The 19,505-nt window shown below is 43.1% G+C and overlaps 1 protein-coding gene across 1 annotated transcript in view; it reads right to left on the bottom strand.

Moving 5' to 3' along the window:
* Positions 1–10,780: 10,780 nt before the first annotated feature.
* Taf3 (TATA-box binding protein associated factor 3) overlaps positions 10,781–19,505 on the bottom strand; it is a 159,225-nt gene continuing 150,500 nt past the window's right edge. The window contains exons 5-7 of the mRNA XM_036188737.1: positions 17,284–17,533; positions 14,211–14,317; positions 10,781–12,699 (exon numbers count right to left, since the gene is read on the bottom strand). Coding sequence (XP_036044630.1) covers positions 12,585–12,699; positions 14,211–14,317; positions 17,284–17,533 — 472 coding nt within the window. The 3' untranslated portion in view covers positions 10,781–12,584. The remainder of the gene's footprint in view (positions 12,700–14,210; positions 14,318–17,283; positions 17,534–19,505) is intronic.

The following is a 19,505-nucleotide window of genomic DNA, read 5'->3' as shown; positions in this document are numbered from 1 at the left end:
CCGTATGATACTCATTTGCTTGTTTGTGCTCAGCTGGGCTTCTCTACTCATACAGTTCAGGACCCCTTGCCTAAGGAATGGTGCTGCCCACACTGGGCTGGGTCTTCTCTCATAAGTTACCTTTTAAGACAGCCCTCCACAGACATGCCTACAGGTCAACCCCCTGGAGACTGATACTCTCTTGATTCTAGGTTGTGCCAAGTTGACAATTAAACCTAATCATCACACCAGCTCTAAATGTTTATTTTTACATGGTAGTACGTGCCTGTGGTACTAGCACTCAGAAGGCTGAAGCAGAGGGATCTTTCTTGCATTTTGAATTTGAGGCTAGTCGGGATTTATAGTAGGATCACACACACACACACACACACACACACACACACACACACACACGCATGCACGCATGCACGCACCACACATATATGGGGGGGGATTGAGATTTATTTATTTATTTATTTATTTATTTATTTATTTATTTATATTTATTCATTTATTTCAGTTTTTCGAGACAAGGTTTCTCTGTGCAACCCTGGCTGTGCTGTTCTGGAACTCCCTTTTTAGACCAGGCTGGCCTCAGAGATCCACCTGTCTCTGCCTCCTGAGTGCATCACCACCCAACAAGATTTACTTTTTGGTGGTGATGGTGAATTTTTGGTTTTACATTTTCTGTTTTTCAATTCCATCTTGTCATGGAGGGACCTCAAAATTTCACAGGTGCACTCTGCTCAGAATCCACCCAAAACGGAAACTTCAAAGTACACTTAAGTCACAACAGTTCAGTCACTAAAGCAAGCAAACTTTCTGCTGTTGAAGAAGTATTATTACCCTGGATTCTTTAATGCTATTTTTCTTTCTTTAAAGAAGGCAATCATTTCTACCAAAAACATCATTTGAATTTTATCTTCGTTCAAAATGCTTGGGAAGAAAAAAGGGGTCTTGACCAAAACTTACAATCTTCCCTAATAAGCAATTTTGATGGAAGAAGATTGGATTTTCAAAGTTTACCAGATTTGCTGCAAACAAATGGAGGTTTCCAGGGATGAAATAATGTTTGGGTTAATAAAAAAGAATTCTAAAAATAATTTGTTCTTAATGTAGAAAAATTACTACTTGTAAAATACATTTTAGGTTCATTTTAGGAAAAGTGTGTGTGTGTGTGTGTGTGTGTGTGTGTGTGTGTGTGTGTGTATGTGTACAAATAAGAAAGAGCTATTGTAATTCAGTTTGCTTTGGATTCTCAGAGAAAACTCCAGTTTGATTCATTGTATGGGCAGCTGAGTCCTGAAAGCATCAAATTTGACTTCCTAGACTCCCTGGAACCACAAGTTCACACCCCAGAGGGGTTGGGCTCAACCCTTCCTCCTTCCTAGGCAGTAAATAGCATGAAAACCAGGTTATCTACATGGCCAACTTTCAGGAAAGACCTTGAAAACAGAGACCCAGGGGTGGACCTTTGGAGGTCACGTGGTGCTTTCCATAACAGTGGGGGGTTTGCGGCAGGGGTGGCTGGAACTTATTGGGGCCAGCCGGCAACTAAATGCCACACTGATCCCAGGAGATAGCCAACTGAGGTTTTTTCACAGAAGTCCATTTAGAAGCCTGCGACAGACTGCCCTGCCAGCGTCTCCACTTACCTCAGGCAAAGCACTGGTGGCTCCATCAGATTAGGTACCAGGACGTTAGGGAATCTGGCATATTTGCTTTCATGTTCTGTATTCAGCGGCATTTCTAGAGCGCCTTAATGTCTTAGCACTATATTTTGTATTTCTGATTAGCCGGTTGGCACAGGTACAGAATGATTAATGGTTCATTTGGGTGTTTCTCTTTCTTTCTTTTTTTCTTTCTTTCTTTCTTTCTTTCTTTCTTTCTTTCTTTCTTTCTTTCTTTCTATCTCTCTTTCTTTCTTTCTCTCTTTGGCTCTCAGTGGTTCATGTCTCTCCTGAGTCTAAATAGCCACTGGGAGCTCTGACACTTTTGACCAACCTTGTACTGATTCTTTACATAAAGTGTACTGTCTCCTCTGACTTTTGCCTAATTCTTGTCTAATTCAGACATTATTCCCCTTATTACTAATACTTTTAAGAGTTCGGTTTTTCTCGTGAAAGAAGAAAGCAGACGGGGCCATGATGATAAACCAACAGTTAGGCTATGGCTTGTTGGCTTTCAGTGATATGAGACATCCATAGACCTGACTAGTGGCCAAAAGGAAAAGCGAAGAAAGCTGCCTGTGTCTTCTCTGGTGTTTGCTCCAAAACTTTTATTTTTGCTCTAAAGTTTGAGTCCTCAGAAAACACATTACTAACTGGATGAAACATATGAGTTTGAAAACATGCCAGTCATGGGCTTATTGCCCCGGGTACCACACATGTTCAATGTGATAACTACTTGGTGCGATGTTTGTGCCTAACCTACACAATCACAAAAAGTATTAATATAGATGTACAGAAAGAACTGTGAGCTCTGTAGAATGGCACTATATTTATTTATTTATTTAGATAGGGTCTCAGGTACACTAGGCTGGCAGTGAATTCACTGTGTAGCCAAGGATGACTTTGAAATACTGATCCTCCTCACCCACCTGGGATCAAGCTAGTTGAGGTAAACACTGCAAACTGAGGCACCTACCCAACTCCATTTTTATGTTTTGATTTAAATGCCATTCATATGAATCTATTCACAAACTTAGAGACACGTCTCGGAGACACAATGAAAGACTGTCAAACGTCCATGTCAATCAGCTGCTTGTGGTGATGTGAGGCGCTTCGTATTTCTAAATTCCATGTTTTAAAAATAACTCAGGGTCTCTGTTGCTTTAAATCGCTCTATTGTCTGTGGCAACCCACTGAAACCCGGGGCTATCTTTGTTCTAGTGGCCCAGACACTGGAGACTCTCAAACAGGTTTTGGTATTTTGTAATCCACAAGAGGATCTTCTCTATTGTTTTCTAGTAATTTGAAACACAGTTTAGTGACACCAATTTGTACATTAAGAACACTTGAGGGCTGGCAAGACGGCTCTGCTAGCTGATGACTTGAGTTCGATACCTAGGATCCACATGGTAGAAAGAGGGAGCTAATTCCTGAAAGTCGGCCTCTGCCCTTACATGCTGCAGTATGCATGCAACTACACACACACACACACACACACACACACACACACACACACACACACTCAATCAATCAATCAATCAATAAACAAACAATACGCATTTGAAAAATTTCCTAGGGGCTGTACTGGACAGTGCAGAGATTATAGATAAACACGTTCATCGCCACAGAAGGTTCATTTGTACCTGGGTACCTCTTGGCTGAGTGGCGATAGAGAACACAAAGAACTGTACCATGAACACAGCCCACTATCTGTCGAGGACTGTGCTGAACACTGTCCATCAGGCTCTGTTCTATAAACAATGCCTGCATATAGCTGGAATGCAATTAGCTCTGAGAAATCCCTGCTCATGTAGGTGTAAGAGCATCCTTCCTTCCTCTGATACCTGTCTATAGCCAGGCCTGGGCTGACTGAAAACGGAAATGCAGTCTGGGACTTGTAGAACTTAGGGGAAGCCAACTGTAGCTATTCTCCCAAGAGTCGAAGTTCTGGTTCTTTGAAACTGGTTAGTGTTGACTAGAAAACAACAAGGCACGATAACTACTTCTTGGTGTTGTTGTTGTTGTTGTTGTTGGTGGTGGTGGTGGTGTGTTCCTATGTGGTAAATTCTCATTATGTAGCCTCATTGACCTTGAACTCATGGTTCTCCTGCCTCTGACTTCTGAGTGCCACTATGACTGGTTTGGCTTGTTGCATATTAAAGTCAGCGATGTGGTCCTGCTCATGCCGTGTGCCAGGACTGATGGTGTCCGTCACATCTGGCTTCAAATATGTTCTTTTTTTTTAAAAATTATTTATTTATTACGAGTATAGTATTCTGTCTGCAAGTTTGCCTATACACCAGAAGAGGACATTAGATCTCATTTTAGATGACTGTGAGCCAACATGGGTTACTGGGAACTGAACTCAGGACCTCTGGAAGAGCAGTTAATGCTCCCAACCTCTGAGCCATCTCTCCAGCCCCAAATATGTTCTTTGCAGCATCTTGTACTGACAATTTAAAGACATTTTCTTTCTCTCTCTTTCTGTCTTTCTTTCTTCCTTCCTTTCTTTCTTCCTTCTTCCTTCCTTCCTTCCTTTTTTCTTCTCTTCTTCTTCTTCTTCTTCTTCTTCTTCTTCTTCTTCTTCTTCTTCTTCTTCTTCTTCTTTGTTGCTTTTTTTTTTTTTTTTTTTTTTTTTTGAGACAGGTTTTCTCTGTGAAGCCTTGGCTTTCCTGGAACTCTGTAAACCAGGCTGGTCTTGAATTCACAAAGATCTGCCTGCCTCTGCCTCCCAAGTGCTGAGATTAAAGGTGTGCACCACCACTGCTCAGCCCCTCCCCCATCTTTTATTTTTTTTCAATTAATTAACTTAAGGATATATTGGGGGAAGAGTCATTTTTTGGAAAGACTGCTCTTGAACTCTTTAAGTAAGAATAATCTTGAACATTTGAGTCTCCTCTTTCTACTTCCCATGTGCTGGGATTATAGTCTAGCAACACCACCCCAGTTAGTGCAGCACTAGGGACTGAACCACACACCCCTAGCCCTCTCCTCATACAGCCCATGCGCAGCTTTACAGCTGACAGCGAGTCAGTAGGTGGTAGCTATTATATTTATCATTAAAAAAAAAAACAACTTACACTATTAGTAAAACCTCATTTGTGTACACGGATGGGCACACATGCATACTCACACAACATGTGTATATTCACACACACACACACTTGTTTGGTGTTAGAGCATGTTGCTTTACCTGCACACAAATCTGAGCTCACCTTACCACCCCAACACACGCCAAACCAAACACTGAGCGCACAAGGCGGTAGCCGTCGAGTTACTCTGCTGGATGTGCCTGGGTTCTGCCCTCATCTTGTTACTCTGCTGGGTGTGCCTGGGTTCTGCCCTCATCTTGTTACTCTGCTGGGTGTGCCTGGGTTCTGCCCTCATCTTCGCTCTCCTGCAGTTCTTTTCTTTTCCATAAACTCCTGCCTTCCACAGTTTTTCTCTGTTTTACATTTTGATTTCTTTTCAGGGGATGGAGTTGGTTCTCCCCTCCACCATGTGTGTCCCTGGGATGGGGCTTGACTACAAGAGCCTCAACCAGGGGGTTCTCTCACAGGCCCCTGCACCCAGTTTTGAGCTGTGAATGCCCTTTGGTTACCTAGCCTGTGTGACCCCTTTCAGTAATGGGCATGGGTTCTTGGAATTCTCCCTGCCCCCCCCCCTTTTTGAGACAGGGTTTCTCTGTGTAGCTTTGCGTCTTTCCTGGAACTCACTTGGTAGCCCAGGCTGGCCTCGAACTCATAGAGATCCACCTGGCTCTGCTCTGCCTCCGAAATGCTGGGATTAAAGGTGTGTGCCACCACTGCCTAGTGGAATTCTCATAGTACATGATGTGCCCTGTCCAGAGGGATGGCAATTTTTTTTCTTTTTTCCATTTTTTTTTAAAAGATTTATTTATTTATTTATTATGTATACAATGTTCTGTCTGCATGTATGTATGTAGGCCAGAAGAGGGCACCAGATCTCATTACAGATGGTTGTGAGCCACCATGTGGTTGCTGGGAATTGAACTCAGGACCTCTGGAAGAGCAGTCAGTGCTCTTAACCGCTTAGTCATCTCTCCAGCCCCGGCAACTTTTTTTTTTTTTTTTTTTCTTAAAGAACATACAATACAGAAATGGCTAAGTGCAGGACATTTTCTGCCTAATACTTAATTTTGTGAACATTGCCAATAAACCTGCCATAATTAATAGAGTAGCTGGATATGGCGAGCCTGTAAGCCCCGCCCTCAGGAGCAGAGCCAGGAGAAGGAGTTTGTGGCCAGCTCAGGCTACAGAGCATGGCCCAGCCTCAGTAAAGAAAACCGGTGAGCAGGCAGACAGCATGGAACGAGATGAGGAACTGCGTGTCTAGAAACGTAGCTTCCAAGAATCTAATTTTTATAAGCCAGCCAAAGCAGTTTAATCACCCTTTCAGAGTAAGAAATAGTCAGATCGTAAGTTGGTCGTGTGGACGGACACTCTGAACTCCCTCTGGGAAGTTCTGCTATGGCTCTATCCACTGACTTGCATGGAGGCAAACACTTCCATCAAACACTTTACACTCATTCAGGACAAACAATGGCACTCTTCAGGCCAACTAGACAAACAAACACACACACCCCCATCCCCCTAAACAAAACAACCAAGACCAAACAAATGGCTTCAAAAGGTTAAGGGACTGTCAGTGAGCTTGCAGATTCACAGCAGGAAGACACTGCTCAGAACTAAGTAGGAAACAGTTGAGATGGCTCAGCAGGCAGCTCACAGAGGTACCTGATGACCTGAGTTCAATCTCCAGGATCCACATTAGGAGAGAGAACCAATTCCCGCAAGTCATCCTCAGACCGACAAGGTGTGTCACGGTAGGCATGAACCAACACACCTACACAGTGATAAATGGAATAGAAAAATTTAAAAAAGTGCTTCTGTCCTGAAAACCTAGCATATTTATATCTTGCAGAATATGTACCTTTATATTTTATGTGTATCTGTACCTTTATATTTGTCATGTAGCATCTACTGTTAGCTCTTAGGACTGTTCATGCAAGCATTTGCTGAGCTTTTAAATGTTCTGTCTATCTATCTATCTATCCTTCTATCTATCTATCTGTCTATCTATCTATCATCTATCTATCTATCGTCTGTGTGTTATGATCATTACACCTTGTTCTGGTTTGTCTAAGGTAGTAGAAAAATCAGTTATAGAAAAATGTGAACAGAGGGCTAGCCTAGCATGTGGGAAGCCCCAGGTTCAGCCCCCAGCACTACATTAAACTGACATGGTAGCACATGCCTGTAAGCTCAGTACTCAGGAGGTAGAGGCAAGAGGATTAGATGTTCCAAATTGTTCTCAGGGACAGGAAGCTGGAGGCCAGACTGAACTAGAGACCCTAACCAGAAAGTAGAGGGGAACAAATACACTTAGAATTTCATGAAATATACCACCCCCTTTTTTTGGGGGGGGTCTGTTTTTCCTCTTTATGTAGCCCCAGGCTAGTCTAACTCTCCATTCTCCTGCCTCAGCCTCTGGAGTAGTGGAATTATAGGTACATGCCAACATATCCAAATGATTCAGTCATAAAAAAAAAAAAAAATCTAAGATTTGTTCTTTATTTTGAGACAGGGTTTTTCTACATAGCCCTGGGTGCCTGGAACTCACTATGTAGACAAAGGTGGGTTTGAACTCACAGAGATCCACCTGCCTCTGCCTCTGCAATGCTGGGATTAAAGGCATGCTCCACTATGCCTGACTTCTGATATTTATTCTTAATGATGTGTATATTTGAGTGTCTGTGTGTAGGAATGTGTATGAAAGTGCAGGCGTTCCCAGAGACCACAGGCACGGTGTCCCTCTGGAGCTGGAGTTCCAAGAAGCTGGATGTGGGTGCTGGGAACCAAATTCGGTCCCCTGCAATAGTAGTATGTGCTCTTAACTACCAGCTCTCCAGTCCCTGATGCAATCATTTTATCTCAGAGAACACTGAGGGAAGCAGGGCAAAGTCATGGGAGAGTGTAGACGCAGAAACAACAGAAGCTAGCCATACCCAGGAGACAGACTTGGCTCTGTACTGCCTCGCCATATGTGAAAGCTGCCCACAAATGTGCAGTGGACAAGTGAGTCAGGTCCTGTCCTGTAAACAGTGAAAACCTCATTTGTCTAGTAAACATGGAAAAGTAGCTAGCAGTCAGTGCTTTTTGCCTTTTCAATTCATATACTTATTTAGTGTGTTCAGGGTGAAGCAGTGTGCCAGGACCCTATTGTGTGGAAGCCAGAGGACAAGATGTAGACTCAGTTCTCTCCTTCAATCAAGTGGGCCCTGGGAATCAGATTCAGGTCCTCAGACTTGGCAAGTGCCATTACCTGGTGAGTCACGTCACCACCCAACAGCAGTTATTTTAATAACTCAGATATATGCTGTTTATTTGTCTTGGTGCTGAGCTTTGAGTCCAGGGCTTTGCCCACGCCAAGCACATGCTCTGCTACATCCCACACCCTCAAGAAAAAAAAAATTTGTGTGTGTATGTGCACACATGCCTGCACACCAGGGTGAAGGTCTGAGGAGGACATTGATGTGGCTTGCTCTTTCGGCAAGGGTGGCCACCCTGTGACTTCTGGGAATCTGCCTGCCTCTGTCCATGCCCCTCATCCGGGTTACAGGTATGTAAAGCCATGTGAGACTTTTAGAGTTCTAGAGATTTGAACTCAGGTCCTCTTGATTTCACAGCAAGAGTTCTTACCCACTGATCTAACTCCCAGCCCCCAAATGTTGCATGAACACTTTGAAATGAAGGATAAATGTCCAGCTGCTGGCCCACACAGATGGAGTAACTGTCTCTAGACATTACACTTTAGAAATGAATGCAAGCTTCCTGAAGAAAGTTTCCTCACAGAAACGACTTGTACTGCTGTACAAACAGGTCATTCCTTTATTCTTCAGTCCAGGTAACTAATCTACTTTTGAACTTCTAGAGAACAGCAATGATGGGAAGAGATTGGCCATAAAACTATTTGTATTGAGAACTGTGCCTTCAGTGAACTTCATTAATTAGCGCTCTCAGCAGCAAGGATTCCCTATCTCGGCGTTCATTTTATACTTTAATTTGACTGGTAGGTCTTTGTTTAATCATCCTATTGAAGGAAGAACAAAGGTGGTTGGGTGACACCATTGAGTAATGCACTATGTTTTTATCTCTGTAAAAAGCTCCCTGGACAGAAGACTCTAATATCTAATAACCTCTGATCTTCCCCAGGATTGGAATCACACATCAGCCAGAGGATAAAGATCCTCACTGTGTTTAGTGGCAGACACTTTCCAAAGACAAATACTTTGTTGGCCACAGAGAAGATGGTACCCTAGTCCCCGATAGCGGATTATCGCACCATAAAAGCCGCTCAGTTTCCTCTGTGTATGTTTCATGGATACTGTCTCCTATAAAGACACTGGCAGAGTAAGGACTTTGCCTCCCTTCTCATCAGAAAGTACAGATGCTGTTCAAAGGATGGTGTGGGATAAAGGGAAGAGAACAGGTTGCTGCTTTGCTTACAGCTGGAAACTTCAGCCTTCCTGATGGGAAATACTTCTCATTCTTTTGTTTCAATTTCTGTTACAACTCACACTCCTGCAGCTGATTCCCTCACTTGGCAGAACTAAGCCCCACTTTTCTTTACTCGTGTGTGTGTGTGTGTGTGTGTGTGTGTGTGTGTGTGTGTGTGTGTGTGTATCTGTGCCGACACACTTGTGGAAGCCAGAGGTTGGCTCTGGGGATCTTTCTCTATTGCTCTCCACCTCATTTATCATCATCATCATCATCATCATCATCATCATCATAATTACTAGTAGTAGTATTAAGAAAGACATAACTAGGCATGGAGGTGGATGACTTTAATCCTGGCACTTGGGAGGCAGAGGCAGGCAGATCTCTTGGCTCAAGGCCTGGTCTACAGAGTGAGTTTTAGGAAGGCCAAGGCTACACAGAGAAACCTTGTCTTGAAAAACCAAACACTAAAAAACCACCAACAAACCAAAAACCATTTACATGTATTTGCAAGTGCAAACCTGTGTGCTGATGCCCATGGAGGACAGAAGACAGCATCAGACCCTCTGGAGCTGGAGCTCCAGGCTTCCGAGCCTCCTGACGTGGTACTAGGACCTGGACTTTGGTTCTCTGATAGAGCAAGAGCATTTAACTGCTGATCCATCTCTCCAGGCACTCTACTGTTTTTGAGGTAAGGTCTTTTCCTGAATCTGGAGTTTGCCATTTTGGCAAGACTAGCTGGCCACCAAACCCCAGAAATACATCTTTCTGCCTCCCCAGAGCTGGGTTGTAGGAGCACACTGCCATGTCCAGCTTTTGTGTGTTGGGGACAATTCAGGTCCTCACATTTCTCCAGCAAGCACTTCCTCACTGAGCCATCTCCCCAGGTCTACACCCACTGACCTTTTTCTCCTAGGGCTTGCTTGCTACCCAGACTGCCTTCTTCCTCCTCATCCTGCCTTGTTTTCCCTGCCTCCGTTAAGGAAAGCAGCCTCCACACTTTCTGTTTTCAATTTGCTCTTTTTTGACATATTACTTTCTGGAGTTGATTTCGACCAGCTTTCTAACTTTTCTTTGTAACATCAACGTTCTATTTTCTAATCTACACTTCTTTTTTGGCAGTTTCCTAAACTTCCTTTGGTCGGTGTCACAGACAGCCACCCAGTGGGGACTGCAACCACCGGTTCATTTTGCACAGGCGACTGAACAGTCATAAGATGGTGACAACTTTTGGTCTCTAGTGACCTGGACTGGATTCGACTCACTGACCTAGAGGTGAAAGGCTCTGTATTCCATTACTAATCCCTTGAGCCATCCAGCCCCCTGAAAATGATTCTTTGGTTTTATTATTGCCAAGACCATTTATAAAATCATGAACTGGATTTAGGAAAGCAACCATGAAATAGCAAGGGACGACAAACTGATTGAAATTCCTTAGAGGTCTTGTGGGCTAAAGACTCTCATACAGGAGGAACGGGGAAAGTTCTACACAGGCACCTTCTGTCTTACTTCAGGAGGGCAACCTGCTCATTTAGACATGGCCACTTCAGATCCACGGACCATGCCTCAAGGAACTAATTCCTGAATAAAGAAAATGGAAAAGCAAACTATGAAACAGCCAATAATCTTTATTTTGCATTTCCCCCACCCATCACCCCTCTCCAAAAAGCACTAGTGGGTATATTTGTGCATGTGAAAATATTGTATAAAGTATTTAGAATGATCTCTAATGAATGAAACCAACAGACACACATATCTCAACATAGATACTTTTTGGGGGGCAAGGGAAGAAAACTTCTGGCTTCTAGACCAAGGAGGGTATTGACTTCTGCACTCTTCCCAGGTCTACTCCATTCCCACTGTTCTGCAATTGAACATCAAGGTAGAGTCCGCATTTCTGAAACCACATTATATGTTTTAAAATAGGATTAATTATAATGCTAATATCAGTTGAGTTGGCGGTAAAAAAAAAAAATCACATTTCTATTCGTATATTTGTTTTAGGTTCAAATCCCACATTCTAACATTCAAGATAGCCTTCACACAAGCCCAAATCGGGATTATTTCAAAATCAAGTAAAAGTCCACAGTTATTCCAAAGACACTAAAATATGCTAATAAAGTTAATTTGATGCTTTTTTACATTAAAAATAAAATATTTGGCTTACGTTTCAGATATCTATAACATATAATAAATAGTGGGCAGTATAGTAATATAATAAAGTTTTGTGATACCCTGAAATTTGATGAGTTTTCTTAAAAAAATTCATAATATACTTCATTTCAACCTTAAAGCACAATATCCATGAACAAATCTGTAGAAATAAAACAATATAAACACAAAATGCTACAGTATTTTCTTTCTTTCTTTTTTTTTCTTTTGTGGAAACTACATGTCCTTTTAGTAAAAGGGAGAGAAATTTACAGAAAATACATAACAAACAAAACAATTTCAAACCATCAACTCCAGATTTAAATGGCCCTTTTCCTTCCAGCTGCTAGGGGCTTTCCCTACGATGTTGTGGGCACTGCGTCTGGGGAGGGAAATGGCCCGGTCTTTCTCTTTATCCTCTTTGCCTGTGTACAGCAGCAATTACAGACATGGCTGAAATCACAGTGGATTCCAGAGAAAGCCAGAATTAAACACGATAAAAAAATTTTAAAAATAACTACTTCATAAATATTTATTATTTACAGTAAGGAAATTTTCCTTAGTATCAAGAGTTTTATACAAGTTGATAAATGTACACGCAGGAGAAGCAGCTCCAGCAGTTTACAGAAGAGTAGGGTTAGAACACAACCAAGTTATAAAACAGGCTAAATGAAAATAATTTGCACAGAGGTGAACAGGACATGATAGAAACCTTTTTCTTAAAAAATATAAGGTATCTCACAAAAGCCTGAACATTTTACATGTTAGTAATAAAAGTGGGGTGAGGTGGGGAAATTTCATATATTCTCATCACAAAAATATTTACCAGTCCTCTGACTGGGACGTTCTTTCCTTATGATTATCTCTGTGAGGGAGAGGGCTTGGAGACTACAGCTAATGATGCATCCTTCAATTACAATCAAGGCATTTGTACATTACCTTCTCAGCTACCACCGTAATAAAAGGTTCTGGAGAGAAGAGAGGAAGTCAAGAGGGAAGATGTATGGTGTCTTTATTAATACTTGTCACTGGTAATAGGCAGATGGAGGTGCTAGCCCTTGGGCCATGCCTCCCCTGGAGTTTCTCTTCAGTCACACGCCGTGGGAGTTCAGACCCATGTGTTTCAGAAGGGGGCATCCAGAGCGATGGCGTATTCCTGTCCTTGCTCCTCCAGGATGCACTGTCCACAGCGCCTGGGGAGACAGGCTGGCAGAACTGGCCCGCCCCGCCCAGGCGCGGGGCAGCAGTCCCGCCCACGCTGACGTCAGTGCGCACGGTGCTTCCTCTTCTTGTGCTTCTTGTCTTTCTTGATCTTGGCACACTTGGAGCAGAACCACTGCATCTCTTCCGGAGGAGCCGCCATTAATCCCACGCAGGGCCTAGACACCAAAAGAAGTTCAGATAAACAAGTTTCTTATGATTTTCTTTCTTTCTTTCTTTTTTGGTTTTTCGAGACAGGTTTCTCTGCATATCCCTGGCTGTCCTCGAACTCAGAGATCTGCCTGCCTCTGCCTCCAGAGTGCTGGGATTAAAGACGTGGCCACCATCACCCGGCGTTTAAGATTTTCTTTTTCTGAGGCAAGGTCTGCAAGCTGTACCATGCTCTCTCTCCCCAGCACCCCCCCCCCACTAAAGCTTTATAAAGTCTTTATTTTTGTGTTGTGTGTATGAGTATTTTGCCTGTATATCATTTGTGTGCCTGGTGCTGACAGAGCCCACAAGAGGGTTATCTAACCCTCTAAAAGGAACTGCAGCCCATAAAGAGTCACATGAGGATGCTGGGACTTTCCCAGTGGAAGCAGACGGAGCTCTTAACCAATGAGCCATCTCTTCAGACATTGTGCCGTGTTTTCAAAGGCAACATTTCTTCTTGATACAGTCAACGCTGGCCTTGAACTCCTAGGGATAGAATCCGAGCCCTCTAAAACGCCAAGCAAGTACTCTACCAACAGAGTTAATCGATTGCTCTTTTTCCATGCTTTGAATTTTTTTTAAAGGACTGCTGATATCCCTGACAACACGGACTTCCAAGTCATGTGGTAGGCTTGCAAGCAGAGAACTGGCTCCTTTAAGTTGTTTTCTGACCTTCACATGCATGTGGTAAAATGGTATACCAATAGAGCATGCGCCATCCTCACAATAAAAATAAATATAAAAAATGCTGTACATGCCAGAAATCAGCCCAAAGCTCTAACTTATGCAGCACTAATGTTGGTTATTTGAATAGACAACGCCTGTGTATAAGCCCTATGGGGAGATTATTAGTCTGTTTGTCCTTTCAGTCAGTAACGCAATGGCTTTGCTTTGATGTTTTAATTTGGGGAGAGGGGCAGGGAGTGAGACAATCTCAGGTAACCCGCTGACCTCACACTCACTATGTACCAAGGCTGGTCTCAAACTTGTGACCCTTTGTCTCATCGTCAAGTGCTGAGGCTACCAGTGCTCCACTACACCTTGCTCCGTGTCTACGGTACAGACAGCAGACATCACAACCAAACAGGTATTTTAAGACTGAAATAAGGCTGAACACACTTTGGCTGAGCATCTTCAGCTGGGAACAGCTAAGGAGACATCAGAAACAAACAAGTCTTCTTGGCATCTGCTCTTAAGCACAGCCAGTCCAGTGCTGCACCCCACCCCCCACCCCCACCCCCATATTCTTACTTATTTTTGTAGGAAAGCATATATAAGTGAAGCAAAACAGTCACACTCCAGGCTCTGTAACAACAGCACAATTACTCCTGCAGTTGTTACAGTGCGCAGGCTCCATTTGGCTGTCCTCAGGAGAGCAGCTGAGCTGGTCTAAAGCCCAGCTGGCTAGGGTCCCTGCTCAGGCATGACCTGTGTTGTGCTGCCTCAGCACCTGGGGCACTGGGGGGGGGGCACTCACCAGTGGTACCAATCATCACAGCCGTCACAGCCGATCATAGGACTGCCATCATCGGGCTTGTTGCACCCTGGACAGATCCAGATCTGATTGCCCCACTCGTCGCGGATCTGATGTAAAGTGGAAGAGCAGAACCAGATGGCATGCGTGCGGAAAAAGAACCACAAGAGGCCAGATAAGAACGCTGCTTGACACTAAAATGGTCAACTACGAGCTGGAAACACAGCAGATTAGCACTGCATGGGAGTCGCCACAGTCAGCCTGCTCTGAAGACAGCTGGTCATCAACAACAGCCTCTCCCTCCCTCTCCCACACTCACTCCTCCCTCCCTCCCACATTCATCCTCTTCCCTTCATCCCTCTCTTTCACACTGTCTCTCTTCCCTTACAATTTCTCTGGCCCTCTCACCCTTCTCCCCACTCCCTCCCCACACCCACCTTCCCTTTCTTTTTAAGGCTGGTCTCACAAGCTCAGGCTGCCTTGGCATTCATTATACAGTCCAGGTTGGCCTTGAACTCCAATCTCTGCCTCAATCTCCCGAGTGCTGGGATTTCTGGTGTGTGCTGCCATGGCTGGATATAGTGGCATATTTCTAATGCATATTCTAAACTGCTTTGTAAATCTTTAAAAACAAAGCATTGTAGAATCATCTTTGGAAACTATATAACATGACCTACATTTGGCTTCATCTAAGAAATTCCTATAATCTCATGAACTATTAATGACTATGAGTCTTCCCACCAGTAACAACTGACATTTTTGAAAGTGCTCAGTTTTACATATTTTTTTTCAGCCACGTTCATAGCATGGAATTAGCACATACAGTCAAACATGCATGTATTCCCTCATTACTTATTAGCCAAACCCTTCTCCTGAACTAAGGTGATAAGATCAAGGATATAAAAGAGCTGTTACTAAGTAACTTTCCATTCCCTTTATGACATTTTAGAAAAGTACAATCAACTAAAGGACAAATGAAATAAGAGGCTCATGGGCCAAAGAACTACATACTTATTATTATGCTGCAAATACTGTATATTCTGGAGTTCTGCCTTTGTTCTCAATAAGAAGTATCCCTAATTTTAAGACTTTTCTCAAATGTCACATTATCGAAACCAATTCGGCATGGATACTATAAAAGAGCACATAGTCAAGCTCACTTTTAAATGTCCTCATAGTAAGACAATATATGATTTCACTATATATTTTGCAAGGTGGCCTCTTCCTGTGTCTTTAAGTAATACACAGACTACATCTGTGGAGTAAGAGTGACTTCCTTGTGAAGGGTTATCAAAAGTGGATATATTCCTCTGTATGCACGGGCTTACTGTAAGGGCTACTATTTTTGAAAGTCTCTACAAAGGCAAACTACACTGACCTGAACCCTTTTTAGAGTAAGGTAGAGGAGGTGCCTCTGACTGCTGGCTCTCACTTGGGATAAACTATACCATGGGGAAAGAACCAGCAGCCACCAGGCACTGAGTGTCCAGCGAGTAAAGCCACCACACATGGCCAGTCCTGCTGCTGGCTGACCTTTCTTGACATTAGCAGGTTGTGACTCGAGTTACATAAAAAAAAAAAAAAAAAAAAAAATTGCCATAGCACCATACTAACACCCAATACTTTCTAAGGTACTGAGTTCTTTCAAACATGACTTCATGTAATCACTGTAAATAATCTTTGGATAGCTTAGAAATGGGGGAAGAGGAGCTACAAGAATTTCACTGTCAACTTCACACAAATAGGCAATGGTAGAATCTCCCGTGTCCTCATAAAGTATCTAGTTAGACTAGAAGACTTTTTGGGCACTGTCCCAGTTGGTGTCCCCTCTGTGGAGTCAATGTCTACTGGAAAGCCACAATCTTTAGAGTCAGACAAGACTAGAGATTACTGAGTCTAATGCAAATCCCTTAATTACAGATAAACAAATGGAGGGTGAAGAGATTAAATATAAACTCTTTCCTGATCAACTCACCTGGGGGGGAGGGGGAACCTCAATTAGACCCCTCGATTGATCCTTCAATGGACTAATTTATTCCTTGAAGGTTTTTGTATCACATTTTCTGTCTTGAATTGCCAATTCATTGTTTTTACACTAATTTTTGCTGCCTATGTACTCCCTGAATGCATTCAGGATCTTTGTGTCCTTTAGTGTCTCACACACGTAATGATTTAGTCTTTCTAAACTCCCCTATGTAACGCGCGGTTAGATATCTCCTAACACACAGGACCAGTCCTGCTCTGCCGCTCCTTCATCTCATTACAAAGGTCAGGCTAAAACAACAGTGCAGAGTTTGTCACTCAAAAACATCCATGTCTCCATTTGCCAAACATTTTGTTGTGTGCTTGTGTGTGTCTATTCAGTGTGCCTTGAGAATATATCTTTATAAATACTTCATTGCTGGATTGAATCTGGGGTTGAAATAAGATCTGATTATATTAACTATGGAGAAAACATCTAAAGTGCAGTCCCAGGACAATGTGGAGTCATTCAATATAATGGGATGCATTTATTTATTTATTTTTAGTACTAGGAGATAAATTCAGGGCCCTGTACATGCTAGGCAAGCTCTCTACCACAGAGCTAAGTCTCTAGCCCATATATGGTGGGTCTAAAAAAAAAAAAAAATGCACTTGAATGCTCCGAAAGTCCTATGGTCTAAAGTTCATTTCTATTTAAGACGTAAGTTCTGATACATTCTGGATCTCAGCAAATAAAATACAATAATTAGTGCTGTAACTCAGGAACACCAGCTGACCCATAAGATCTATGTCTATTACATAAATTATACTCAAGTCACTAATTTACTCACTCTAGTAAGAATTCACTGCGGAATTTGAATATCACAGTATATACTGATGTTCTTATATTTAGGTATACACTCATGTTTCAAATAAACATAAATAAAAGCTATTTGACATTATTATATGGCTGAGTGTGAACTTTGTAATGTAACAGTCTTGAGCCAACTGCTTGAAAAGGCAATGGAAATGCTTTTCCGTTTATCAAGTACTGCCTGTGAGAATCAACGTCACGGAATCAGCGCTTTCTTAAATGCTGGGGAAACATACGCACCACGTAAGTGCTGACTGTCTCCGTCACCACGCTCCGCACTGGGGCTTTGGCACTGCCTGCTCCAGAGAGGGCAGGGGCTGGGGATGGCATCAGGGCTGGGCACACTGCAGCCTGGGCAAGGAGTGGTGGTGGCAGAGGAGTGGGGCTCATGCGCACAGGGACGGGGACTGGGGCTGGAGGCGGGGTTTTCGGTCTGTTCAGAGAAGGGGCTGGCTTAGCCTCGGGGGCTGGCACCACCTTGCTGATGACTCTGTCAAGGAGAAGAAAGTGAAAGTCAAAACATATCACATAGTCAAACAATTACTACAGAAGTCCTCTGTCTGGAAGCAAAATAGGTTCACTTTACCTAGAAAACACACACACATACATACACACATACACATACACACACACACACACACACACACACACACACACACACACACACACCAAAAAACCACGGTTAATTAAGGTATGTGGTGGTCAGAGGACAGCTTGCTGAGACATGGCTTTCTCCTTCTACCATGTGAGTTCCAGGGATCAAACACAGGTGGCCGGGGCTTGTGTAGCAGGCAGCCTTACCTGCTGAGCCACACTGCCACCCACATTCATTCATTCATTTTACAGTGTCTCGTGCATTAATGGCAACCACTCTAGGAGCTGAGCTGTATTGTAAAATCTGCTTTTAAGCAACCAGAAACAGTTAAAGAACTCAAAATTCATGGCCCTTCATCAATTAGTCTTGCAACTTGGGCTAACTTTTCATTTTCTCCAACTGCCCTTCAGTGCTCAGATATGTAGAGATATTCTACCAATCAATGCACATGTGTTTTGCACATACTCCCCTTTACTGACTTCCTCGTGTCAACACAACTCTGGGGATGAAGAAATGTGAGAAGCATCATGTTACTTCTGAGCAGCTTCTTGTGAGAGACATCATGGACTGTGGAGTCTCATTAGCTACCGCCGCCCCAGAAGCCACCCTGCCCCAAACCTGCAGGTGCTTTTATATTTTGATTTTTGTACTTGGAATGAAAATTTGAATGAGCATGTCCCCCACAGGTTCTCATATTGGAATCCTTGGCCTCCAGTTGGAGGCAGTTTGGGGAGATTTAATGGAACAGCTGTCACTGGAAGCAGGTTTTGAGATCACATAGTCTCATCCTGCTTCCAGTTTGCTCTGTCTACTTCATGCTTATAGCTAAAGGTGTGATCATTCAGCTTCCTGCTTAAGTCACTATGTCTGCCACTGTGACCATGCCTCTCCACCATAATGGAACCCCATCCCTCTGTATCTGTAAGCCCAAATGAGCTGTTGCATAAACTGATTTGGTCAGAGAATTTGATCACAGCAAAAGCAAAGTAACAAGTGCAGAAGTTGGTAGACAGAGGACTGTTGCCTCACATTCATGTCACCATGTGTGGTGGTTTGAAAGAAAATGGCCCCCAAAGGGAGTGGCACTAATAGGAGGCGTGGCCTTGTTGGAGGAAGTGTGTCACTGTGGAGCAGGCTTCGAGGACTCATATATGCTCAAGCCACACTCAGTGAGACAGTTTACTTCCTGTTGCTTTTGGATAAAGATGTAATGACGACTCTCAACTCCAGCACCATGTTTGACTGGATGCTGCCTTGCTTCCTGTTATTTCCTGCCAGGAATATTTCAAAGATTATTAAATTTATCTATTATGTAATAGACTAAACTTCTGAACTATAAGCAAGCCATCCCAATTAAATGTAAGAGCTGCCATGGTCATGGTATCATAGAAACCCTAAGATACCATGTTACTTTTTTGAGGACTGAGGAAGATTTTGGAAGTCTGCATCAGAAGAATGGCTGAATGCTCTAAGCAGCACTTAGTGAGCTATTCCAATAGAAGCCTGGAAAATAGTGTGAAGTACAAGCCATTCATGTGATATTTTGACAAAGAATCTGGTTGCATTCTGTACATATCTTGAGAACTTGCCTGAGGTTAAATTTAAAAGTAATGGGCTAATTTCTTAGGTGGAGGAGATTCATCCATCCTTCCTTCCTTCCTTCCTTCCTTCCTTCCTTCCTTCCTTCCTTCTCTTGTTTTCCTCTTTCCCCCCTCCTCTTCCTCCTGTTTTTTTGAGACAGGGTTTCTTTGTGTATGCCTGGCTATCCTCTGTAGACTAGGCTGGCCTCAAACTCAGAGATCTGCTTGTCTTTGCTTCTGAGGAGTGGCATTAACAACTAGTGCAACCTAACATTGAGTCTGTGGTG

This window comes from Onychomys torridus, chromosome 5 (genome assembly GCF_903995425.1).
Source record: "Onychomys torridus chromosome 5, mOncTor1.1, whole genome shotgun sequence".
Classification (NCBI taxonomy): domain Eukaryota; kingdom Metazoa; phylum Chordata; class Mammalia; order Rodentia; family Cricetidae; genus Onychomys; species Onychomys torridus.
The sequence above is the reverse complement of the archived record's forward strand: the minus strand, read 5'-3'. Positions and strand labels throughout refer to the sequence as shown.